The sequence below is a fragment of the Notothenia rossii genome, assembly GCF_949606895.1.
Source record: "Notothenia rossii genome assembly, chromosome: 1".
Lineage (NCBI taxonomy): Eukaryota > Metazoa > Chordata > Actinopteri > Perciformes > Nototheniidae > Notothenia > Notothenia rossii.
Window position 1 is genome coordinate 41,263,444 of NC_136912.1, and position 12,041 is coordinate 41,275,484.

At 39.5% G+C, this 12,041-nt stretch overlaps 2 protein-coding genes across 3 annotated transcripts in view; one reads left to right on the forward strand and one right to left on the reverse strand.

Moving 5' to 3' along the window:
- The window catches only part of frmpd1a (FERM and PDZ domain containing 1a), an 80,892-nt gene extending 79,022 nt beyond the window's left edge, over window positions 1-1,870 (reverse strand). Inside the window, exon 1 of one of the 2 annotated variants that reach the window (XM_079671655.1) lies at window positions 1,515-1,870. The gene's annotated coding sequence lies outside the window, so the exon portion shown is untranslated. Of the gene's footprint in view, window positions 1-1,475 lie in introns of both variants that reach the window. The other variant, XM_079671654.1, reaches the window with a different exon arrangement.
- A 2,825-nt stretch (window positions 1,871-4,695) lies between these two features.
- Window positions 4,696-11,984, forward strand: LOC307024823 (uncharacterized protein). The gene is made up of 6 exons (XM_079659247.1): window positions 4,696-5,377; window positions 6,143-6,314; window positions 8,513-9,078; window positions 9,676-9,740; window positions 10,030-10,073; window positions 11,340-11,984. Exons 2-6 carry the CDS (start codon window positions 6,271-6,273, stop codon window positions 11,374-11,376), a joined length of 756 nt encoding a protein of 251 aa, XP_079515373.1. The 5' UTR covers window positions 4,696-5,377; window positions 6,143-6,270; the 3' UTR covers window positions 11,377-11,984.
- The last annotated feature ends 57 nt before the right edge of the window (window positions 11,985-12,041 follow it).

A 12,041-nucleotide genomic window follows, 5' to 3' on the forward strand; every position in this document is an offset into this window, starting at 1 on the left:
ACAGTAGTTGAATAGAAAATGAGTCATTTGCTTTAAAAGGAGCCAGGGAATGCCTCAGTCTGTTTGTATCTAAACCAGGGGTGTCAAACTCAAGGCCCGGGGGCCAAATCCGGCCCGCAACTTCATTTTATGTGGCCCGCAAGAGCTTGCAAAGAATATAATACATTTATTATACGGTTTCATGCTACTTTACAGTATATCTATATATGTTCATTTTAATTAATTTCTTATTTTATAGTTATTTCTCTTTTTTCTTTCTCTTTGATTTATCCTTGATTTGATTAATCTGTGTGAATCTGTGCTGTCCTGTTTTTCAATCTTACCGTGTTGCTGTTAAACTACTGAATTTCCCCACAGGGATTAATAAAGGTCCATTTTATCTTATCTTATTTTACAGAAGCATGTTGCCCATAAACTATATGTCCCACAATGCATCTCATTTTGTGACATGCCACTGAAGAGATTTGCAATTATTTGCCCTAGACATCTGCTTTCAGACGTAGTTAATTACTAAGTTATTACCCTATCCAATAATAATCCAATGCAGAGGCAATAATATAATATAATACATTATTTCATATATATATTATGTATTTATATAGTTACAACCGGCCCTTTGAGTGCAACCATAATGCTAATGTGGCCCACGTTTGAAACCCCTGATCTAAACTGACTGGATTGGGACATGTGGAACACGAGGACTTCATCCCTGATACCTTCCAGTGCCCTTACACAATCCACTTTTACCGGGCATAAAAATCCCTTTTATCAACCTGCCACCTACCCCCATGAGCACCCTTCCTCCATCATATTGAATTCAATAGATATAAAATAGATTCAATAGATTTACTCTATTTAATAGATATTCTCTATAGATATATCTCCTTCACTATTGATATGTATATCACTATCATGTACCACTTTTTTTTTTGTATCTTCTACTGTTGATATGCAAAGCTTCTATTACTTTTAATTAATGTGCAATGTCTTATCTACATGCTGCTGTGAAGTATATCGTGCATAATATGACTTAAACCGTTAAAATGGGAGGGTAGTAACATGTATCTGTCTCTACCCATTAGCTGGAGTACTTTTAGAGAAGAGTAGCATGTTCTCACTGTAAGTTGTGAATTAGAGGTATTGGCAATTAGCTGTAATGGCCAATGTCGAGATGGTTTTTCTCAATTAGGGCATACGTTTGAAAGCTAAACTCGTCAAGTTGGTTTTCATTTACAATTTCTCTATGTTTTTACAGTTCAATACATTTGAGTTTCTTATCTATATTACAGTGAACTGGTGTAAAAGTAAAGCAGTTTGACCGTTCATTTTTGGCTTTTTTCGTAAGGCTATTGTTTTTAAAGTGTGGCGTTTGTCTGGCCAATAAAGCAACGTCATTTGCTTTGCTAGCTTGCAGTGAGGCACTAACAAATACAGACAGGAATCTATCTTGGGCACGGTGTGTCTGGTTGTTATACCTTGTAGTTGGCTGTGATAATCAGGTGTAAAGACATTACCGAGCAGCGGGTATCTCCTCTCTAATCCCCTCCTGCTTCCAGCGCGCAGGGCGAGCCGTCCAGACCGTCCTGGATGTGGAACAACTTCGAAAAGCGCCACAAGAAAATACGTCGCACCTTCCCCGGAGAGCGACAAGTCAGTTATCCATCAGCTGGCGTTTAGGAAGCGCGAGGAGCACAGGTCGACGTCCCTGTAAAGTGCGATGCAAAGAGTCCCAGCGAGTGCAGGTGACACAGGCGGATTAAACGACAGTAATTCTCTCTCGCGCGCTCTTCCTTTCTTTCCACCCCTCTCTCTCTCTCTCTCTCTCTCTCTCTCTCTCTCTCTCTCTCTCTCTCTCTGGCGGTACTCTCGCTTCATAAAGGGAAAACCAACAGTGGAGATCAGACAGAGCACGCGCGAGCTGTTGTTTACACACCTGCGTGTCTCGCGATCTGCGTTTGTAATGCGCGTACGTGTGAGCGTGCATGCCGTGCTAGTGTGGACCACAACAGCCGTAGGCAACCTGCCCGAATGTTCAAATCATGACTTAACGTTAAACATCCTACATGTTCTCGCCTCAGAAAGAGACAAACGCACATAGGCCTATGTATCAGAATATCAGTATGTCACTTTCACTATAAACGGCACCATATTTGGTCAAACCACAGGTAGATAGATGGATAAATAGTTAGATAGATAGATTTATAGATATCTATCTAACTAGCTATCTGATAGATAGATAAATAGATTAGATAGAAATATAAATAGATTTGTAACAGACCAATGTCGCCCCCTGCTGGCATCATTGGTTCACTGCATCTCTCAGCTTTCTACATTGTTCATGGCAGTAATTACATCATATAGCTTTTTTAAAGACGGTTAGTGTGTTTTAGACACCCAAACGCACGCGAAACAATCTTAATGAAAAAAGACTAAATACAGTAAAACAGAAAAATGAAAGACAGATATATATATAAACAAACACAATCATAAGACAAGGAAAGCTACAAAAAGGTTTGACCATGAAGATGGGTTTGTCTGAAGGCGCTTAAACCCAAATCCAAAAATTCAGCAAATCTGCTAGATTGGAAAATATATATCCAGAGGGTTGGGGCCAAAACACCTTTTTGTTTTGTAGTTTGAGCATGGGATGGATAAAAGTGGAAATGGAACCAACCATTGTTGAATTATGAATTGTAAGATATGAATTTGTTTATTTAATGCTCTTATACTAATAACTTCCTGTATTCCCGTGATAAAAGGGAAATGCTCAATAAAACGTGTCACTTCCGGTTGAAGCAAAGCCGACGGTGTATGTGTGTATTTATTCCTCTGTCACGTTAAACTATGTTCACGGGATTCCTGCCCAAGATCATGGCATCGTCAACAACACAAGCTAACTGAATTATAAAAAATCTGGGGCATGTAGTTGGTCTAGTAAGTAAAGTAAGCTGTCATCCAGTTTGCTGTGTGCACCTATTGTACATTACCAGGAAATAGAGGCAACAGGGGTTTGATTATGGTCAACTGAAGCTAAACCAGTTGTAATATTACACATGTTTGGTAAAGTACTGTAAAGATCTACAGGGAGACATTTCGAGTGCTTGCAGATATCATTATTAAACAAATAACACCAACATGCTCATGTCCAATGCTGTCTGTTACTCACTCAGGCCCTGTTCAGTTCAGGCATTTAAATGTTCTTTTTGATCCAAATACAAACACATGAGGAGGCATAGAGCAACGACCTCTGGGGGCACATTCTTTTACAAGTGTACACTTACATCCAGCAACTAGGATTTAAATATGCTGACAATGCACTCAACACATTGTATGGGATGTCCTAGTAAAAATAATGGAGTATATTTCATCAGCACAAGGGACTTTCGTATGCATATACTTAGGAGACCAGGGACAGTTGTAACACTTGGTTTTCCCCAATAAGTAAAAAGCCATTTAGACGATAGCCATTTTGCTATATTATACATTCTCAATGTGTCAACTACTGAAACAATGTATTTAAGTGTTTTTATGAAATAAGTAGAGGTTGGAAAATGTATTTAAATAAAGTCACTCAACTGTTACAACCATCCCAGTGTACAGGGACGGTTGTAACACATGCCAGGGACGGTTGTAACATGTTAATAACCAACCTGATCTCACCAGAATGCGTGACTCCTCCACGACTCCTTAACACCGCATTGCGTGGTGGAGTCACGGAATCTTATATATTTGCGTGTCGGCACCACGCAAACAACCCCAATGTAAAGTGAATGAGGCTCCTTTGTCGTGGTGCACACACGCATTTCTAAACGTCCTGCAGTGAGCTTTTTATTCTATAAAACGTTTTAAAAATCGACTTTATAGCTTGTAGTAACTCACGGGAGGCTTCTTTTATTTTATTTGTATTCATAATTATTTTTATTTTTCGTCAGAATGTATTATCGTGCATTATTTACCAATGTTTGTTCTCAAAAAAAGGTGCATTTTTATTAAATTAGTTATTTTTTAAGGAAGGCCAGAGCTTCAGCTGTGTCAAATAGATTGTTCCCTTTAGTTTACGTTATTTAAAAGACAATTACATTGATATTTGATCATTAATACTAATAATAATCGTTTTTTTTATAACAACGATAAACCAGAAGAAGATGCCGTCGTTACCACGGCAACGTTATGTCGCGCTTGAGGGCAGTGACGTAGCCACGTGACGTTACCCACGATCACGTCACTTTCATTCATTTCATCTCACAAGGGACTACAGTAATTATCTAAAATCAAGGGGAGTTTATTTCTTTAAAACACTAAATGATATTGCTTTTATTTATTCCACTGTAGCACAATCTCTATAGCGTTTCATTCCTGGATATTATGTTGAGTTTTGTAGTGTGTTTAGCTTTTACAATAGGCTACGCGCAAGCTAACGGCCACGTTCAGCTAGCCTCCGGCTTTCCGTTCAAAGTTTGAAGCTGGATAGCATTTATAGTTTATACAGCTAAATGACATTAGCTGTCCCCGGCACAGTTGGATAGTGGAGGTGCCTGCTAGAAAAATATGTTTAAATGCTTGTATTTGCCCATGTGTTGTAAAGACAGCTTTCAACACAGAGTTGTAATAGTAGAATCGGCGATGGAGTGGAACAAACATTTTCCAGAGGATTTGACTGGCCAGTGGGGACATCGGGATTGTTACATTGTAGAATTAAAATATATAGTAGAAGATATAAGATATATAAATTATACTAAATTATTATAGAGTAATGCACAGATTAATTATTATTGCACTCTCTTCATTTTGTGTATTGTTTGTATATTGTGTCTGTATTGTTTGTATGCCATGTCCCTCATAATATAACAATATGGACAGTATAAATTATACTAAATTATTATTGCATAATAGAGTAATGCACAGATGTTACTGTTATTCTAAATAATCCTAATCATGTTTTTATTTTTTCCTGTTTTACAGCTTCTTTACAACTCTATATCACCAACACACACATATCCACACACACACACACATATAAAACCAACGGCACTTTTAAGAGCCACTCTCACTGTCTCTCTTTCTATCACTCTCTCACTTTCTCTTTCAATCACTCTCTCACCTTCTCTTTTTCAATCACTCTCTCTCACTTTCTCTTTTAATCACTCACTCTCTCACTCCTACAAATGGCTGGAGGGTCCCAAAGAAGACCTGCCCAAGCTGTAGGCAAAGTATTTACTGTGGTAATAAAATCTGCCCAGTATGTAACCATACACAGCCCAAAAATTTGAGACTGAAAAAAAAAATAGAAAAATTCCAAAGCCAGCAGCAGCAGTGGTTGTCATCCATGACAAAAAACCGAATCAAGTCCCACGTTATTGATGACGCCGCCATTCTGGTATGTAGTTTACAGAATTATCTCATTCACCAAAAGTGTGAAAAGTAGTTTTATTACTTTGTCAGAGGATTATAAATTCACATCCACAGTATTAATTGTATCATTAAAGGTAGGGTATGTAAATTTGAGAAACCAGCTCGAGTGTGCTAGGATTTGAAAATACACAGCCGTAAAAAATCTGCCACTTCCTTACAGAGCTCCTCCTCCAACACACATGAACGCGCACATGACCAATGAGGACACGAGATAAGTTTGTGCACAGATGGAAGGCTGACAGGCACGTAGTCCGTTCAGATATACATCCGGGCCGGCTAAAATAATTGGTCGTGCTCTTTACAGGACTACGGCTTCCACAGATGAATTTTTTTATATGGATTTTTTTTCGAAACACTTCAGATATTCATAGCTATCGGGATGTTAAGAGCATTCCATGGAATATAACAAAAAGTGTGAATCTCGAGCCGGTTTCTCAAACTTACATACCCTACCTTTAATGAGAATATAATTCATGATTAATGATTTTCAAACAGAATTAACTATTATGTGTAGGAAGTTTAGGAAATGTCTCATACGTTAAAAATCCCAAATGTATTCAACAAAACATTATGTACAAATCATTGTTTTTATTATGATGCCAGGATATTAGTGTAGATGATTTATTGTGATGCTACTTCAGGGCAAGCTTGCAGATAAATTCAAATGTAAACAACAGTTTTGTGTATTTATCTAATTTATCTCTCTACCTCTCAACAATTACTTTCCCAGCTGGAGAAGTTGCATGCCCTTGGCTTGAAGCCCCTGCTGCTGTTGGCGTATCCCCCTACCAAGAGGGTGGCATCTAAAACAAAGGTGTTGATGCCCACGCATGCCCAGCTGACCACATACACCAAGACATGCCTCGAAAATGTGGAGGTCATATACAATCTGATGGTTGCAGGTGAGATTGCATTTATTTAATAACCATCTGCACGAGTCACTCATGCATATATTGACTATTTGTTATACAATGTGTGGTGTTGATTTGTCCTGTTTATTTCAAAGCAACAAAGAGAGTCATTTTAAAGAGCTGGGGTCTCAATAACTGTTATGTATGCACAAAACAGGGCTTGAAAGAGGTGTAGGCCACTTCCCATGCAAAAGTTGTAATCTATATATTTTCTTTAATTAACAGAAGATTATGGTGACAGGGGAAATTGTCTATGCAGATGGTGAGGTGGTGAATTGAAGCCAGATTGTATAAATACATGTTATAAGCATCATTATACATATAACCTCTCACATATTTAATTTCAGTTAATATCACACGTTTCTTAAAGATCCTACATTCAAACCATCAGTGTTATTTGTGCATTATGCTTGTGAGCCATAACTAATTCCATAAGCATCTTTCAATTGTAAAAGAAGTAAGCCAACTCAAATCTCAAATCAAATTCCACTTAGTATTTCATCAGCACTGTCTCGCCCTCACATTCCCCACCATCGGAGCGCAGAGGAGATGGTCGAAACAGTATAGTACTGACACTCGTGGTCAGTTGTGGAGCGCACCACAGCTGATGAAAAAAATCCAAGATAAAATGAAATAGCAGTAAACAATAGCAGAACAGATGCAAGTAGACTGTGTCTCCAATGCGTTCGGTGGTGCACAAAGAGCGCACTGAAGACACTCCGGCCCCCACACACGTCTTCTCAAGTGACCTCACCCAGCACATCTTTCCCACCTACACATAATACAAAACTAACATGCAGGAATAAGTCAAATATATACATCTAAAATAGAATAAGATGAAAATGGAAAGTAAAATGAAATACTAATATGGGGAGTAGGGATATGTGCATCTCCATCACTGAGGCCGATGCGATGCGCATCTCGATACGTTGCCAACGATACGATACATTAACGATACATTCCAAGCGATGCGATACGATACGATTCACCCCTGTTGCGATACAGTTAGATACGATTTGATTCAACATTATGCGATACGGGGCGATACGATGTGATTCAACACGATGCAAAATAATGATACTTCAATATGGTACGACAGAGGATTTTTGTTTTATTCCTTATATTAAGCAAATCATACATTAATAAAAAGGTGCTTTACATATTTGGTTCTCTCTACTAGTACTGCACATCCCATCATGCTGTTTATCTTTTACCTTTTTGACCTTAAAAAACTCTCCAGAGTACAATTCTATAACACCTCACAGTTAAACAATTTAAGGATGCATTGCCCATGATTAACAATGTGCAGATAACAACTACTATAGTGCAATGCCCATACAGCTGCCAGCCTGATGTGCTTAACACTCATAGGCTAACTCACCAGTGAGCAGAAAGCAGTGGTTTCTATATGAACAATAAAGAATACAAATAACCTTTCACAAACAGCTCTATCATAACTGCTTACAGTAAGGCAGACATTTAAACTATTATTGGCCGTCGCAGGCTGCTGTAAACTAAACACCACTCTCTGACAGAACACCTCACTGAGTGATTTAACTCATGTCTAACTTTCAGGTTTCTCTTTTCAGCCGCAGACATGTCGCCTCTTTGTGTGTGTCGCTAAATTCCTCGTACTACTAAAGCGGCACGGCATCGTTTACAATTTGCGAGCAATTTTTCAAGTTGACCTTCTTTCTTGAAAAATCCGGAGTGTTGCCAAACGTTTTATTTGTAGGTATTTTTCGGTACGCTGTGTTTCTCTTTCTCTTCGACTTCCATGTGTGTTGATAACTGAGACTCTTGGCCTCCATAGTGCGAAGCAATGATCAGAGATCGTCTCTGCTGAGTGCTGACAGGATGAGGGGATATTATATGAATGAATCGTTTTTGTACCGATGCAAAGACACTACAATCGATGCATCGCGAGTTCAACCCAAACTGTAGCGAATGTGCACTCTTTCAACCAGTGCACTCGCATCTTGAGCGTTTATGCCGGTGCACCGATGCGAATCGGTGAATCTTAACATCCGTAATGGGGAGGGAGGAATGAAATGGTTGTATAAACAGATGTGGATATGTATAAATATACATGAACCGATAACTAACCAATGCAACATTTTGGTATTATACATAATAAGTAAATAAATATGTTGGCTTTTAAACAGATTTCTACTGCAAACCCTTTGTAGGTTGGACAACACTCAACCCAGATCAAGAAGAGACCCCAAACCAACACCACCCCAAGAACCACCCAACCCAACCGATAGCTATATCTTACATTTGGTGCCATGTGATCAGCAACCAGGGGAAACAGCAGACCCACCAACACACCAGGCTCCCATCACCCACCCACCATCACACCAGGCGCCCATTACCCACCCACCATCACACCAGGCTCCCATCACCCACCCACCACGACACCAGGCTCCCATCACCCACCCACCATCACACCAGGCTCCCATTACCCACCCACCATCACACCAGGCTCCCATCACCCACCCACCATCACACCAGGCTCCCATCACCCACCCACCACCACACCAGGCTCCCATCACCCACCAACCATCACACCAGGCTCCCATCACCCACCCACCATCACACCAGGCTCCCATCACCCACCCAGCACCACACCAGGCTCCCATCACCCACCCACCCCCACACCAGGCTCCCATCACCCACCCACCACCACACCAGGAACCATCACACCAAATCCCACCAATGCGGCAGCAACGTAAAAGAACCATCAAAATGAAAGGTATGTTTAGCTTGTATTCTACTCATTTAGATGCCACATAAGCATCAGTAAGTTAATGTTGCGATTTTTGTAGACGTTCCAAACATTGATTTATTAAAGGCCGGACTCATATTTGCATTCAAATGTTATGCATGGATGCTATATTAATGTTTAGCACACATGCACATTTTGGAGTTAAAACAAAGACACAACAGAGTAACCTGTATGTATGTTGTCTGATAAGCTGAAGTCACATTCATTAAAACCTTTCTATACTTTATAATTGAATGGAAAGCTTGCACATCCTTGCTTAATGTAATATAGTGCTACAGAGCGCAAGTCCCAGTGTAATGAATATAAGACTAAAACATATCCCCTCAGTAGCAAGCAATGTAAGATGTAATCAGTCCATTAGCAGACACAGCAACATCCCGAAGGAATGGCAGAGAAGCTAAGATTTTGAATAAAACCATGTGTAGACTCTGAAACTTCTGTGATTTCTCAGTAGGAAACACTAAATGTGCTTATGTCACACAGTGGAAATGTTTGTGCATTCTGAGTTGAGCCCTATACAAAACATACTTTACCTAATTAATAATGTATTCCATACAATTACAGATTGCTCTCACAACCATCTCGAGGTGTTCCCTGTCCGCAAAATAATAAAGACAAGGAACCGAAAGGTAGGATAATGATGACCTGGATGACAGTGTTTGCTGTTGGATAACTTTTCTGAATGTGTATAGCAATTACTTTATCTTACCCTGAAGGAATGCTGTTGTCCAATTCACAATATTAAGCTATTTGTGTAAACATCCTGTAAATCCCTCTAGTCTGTCAGATGTCTTTTTTCATGACTATTTTTTTTTAAATATGCAAACTATTTGAACAATACATACATTATAAGTACTTGTGAAAGTACAACCTTCAAATAACATACAGATGTACAATGTATTTGTCTGCCTGCCACAGAGGGGGACGGAGCACCTTTACCAGTGGGAGCCCTGTACCATTTGGTATGTTACTTTGCTTTTGTACAATTAAATCTATGTGTGCTGTTAACATTTGTGGTAATTGTTGGCACGCCATTATCTTAGGTGGCATTTGTTAAAGAAAAATGCAAAAAGGTCTGCTGTCTGTAGCACCAGCTATACACAAGTTCATTAATCTACAGATAGTGCAAATTAACAACAGTGACAATCAAGTGGTGAAACCGTAAACTACAACAAAGGGTAATATATCAGTACCCTATTATTGGGCAGATCAAATTGTAACGTAACAAACGCATCATGATATCATTTCCCCACGGGGATCTATAGACTGTTTGTTATCTATCAAATGCTATTTGATCCCTTATCTTGGAATACAATGTGCCTGTTGGAGTAATTATTATTCACTTGAAAGGTTCTGCTGTAAGGCTCTAGGGATGCAATGATTTTACATTTTGATGATATGATAATAGTCTGAGGAAACATGACCTTTGTCAGGGTTTTACAATTATTACACTAAGGATAGATGAATGTGTACTTATAATTCGAGGTTTTATAGGATTTTTCCACAACATTTTTGGCCTTTTCAGCTGCTGTGCCTATTTACCTTTATTACCCGATCAACCAGTTTTCCATATTTGTCAATGAGCAACAGTTGCTGTAAGGAACCTTAACGTACTATAATACTTGTTTAAAAAGTGAGAACAAAATCACTCAGTGTAGCTGAACTGTTAAAAGTGACATTGGTTAAAGGTGGGGTATGTAAGTTTGAGAAACCGGCTTGAGATACACTTTTTGTTATATTCCATGGAATGCTCTTAACATCCCGATAGCAATGAGTGCTTTGACAAAAAATCCATACAAAAATATCATCTGTGGAAGCCGTAGTACTTTAAAAAGCACGACCAATCATCTGAGCCGGCCCGGCTAAAATAACTGGATGGCCTACCTGCCTGTCAGCCTTCCATCTGTGCACAAACTTATCTCGTGCCCTCATTGGTCATGTGCGCGTCCGTGTGTGTTGGAGGAGGGGCTCTGTAAGGAAGTGGCAGATTTTTTCCTTCTGTGTGTTTTCAAATCCTAGCGCACTCGAGCCGGTTTCTCAAACTTACATACCCTACCTTTAATCGCTGCATCCATACACTGGAATACCAAATACTTCCTACAACACTGCACTTGTCTTCAAACGTTTATAAAACATTATAAAAATGTTACAGTAGCCTAATGAAAATCGATTGAATGTGTATTACTGCTCACTAATTCTTCTTCACCCTCCCTTTATTTTTTTCTCAGTGGTATGTCCTGGCCTCCATCCTGGCATGCAGCCTGATTCCCATCCCATGCAAATCCCAATGCAATGCAAATAAAAATGTTTTGGTGTTTGTATGTAATTAAAGTGCGACAGCTTAACAACTGCAACATACTTACATTTGTTTTTACTTGAAGGATCCCTGTATGCATTGTTTTATGGCCACTGGCAATTAATTTCATAGGTGAATTGCATATTGATGTAAAATGATGCTCAGCACAAGTTCTTTCAGGAAGACTGGGTATATATACATTCACTCCGCAGCTGCATATAATCAGCTCATCACAGACGTTCTCTTTAACATATTACATTTCACCTCATTCTCCAGAAGCCAATCACCATGCTACAGCCAAACTTTAAAATGGCAGTCAGCTGTTATTCCTGGTGTTCATGCTGCCGGCCGCCTCCTCCCCATCCACCTCCTTTAATCACATCCAGTGCCAGGAGAGCTAATCCAAAGACCTCATCACACCTCCTCTTCATCCCATCTCCTCATCAAATCCAGATCTTCAGCATCATCGCCAGTGTCTAGACCCCGGGGGGTTCCCTATACAGTATGCTCACGGCTGCATTTCCCCCTTTAGATATACCATTTCAGGATCGGGGTCTAATCGCCAAAGACTTAACATTTATCGTATGGCATGTGTCAATAAATGTTCTTTAAACAAAATGAAGTCCCTCCTGAT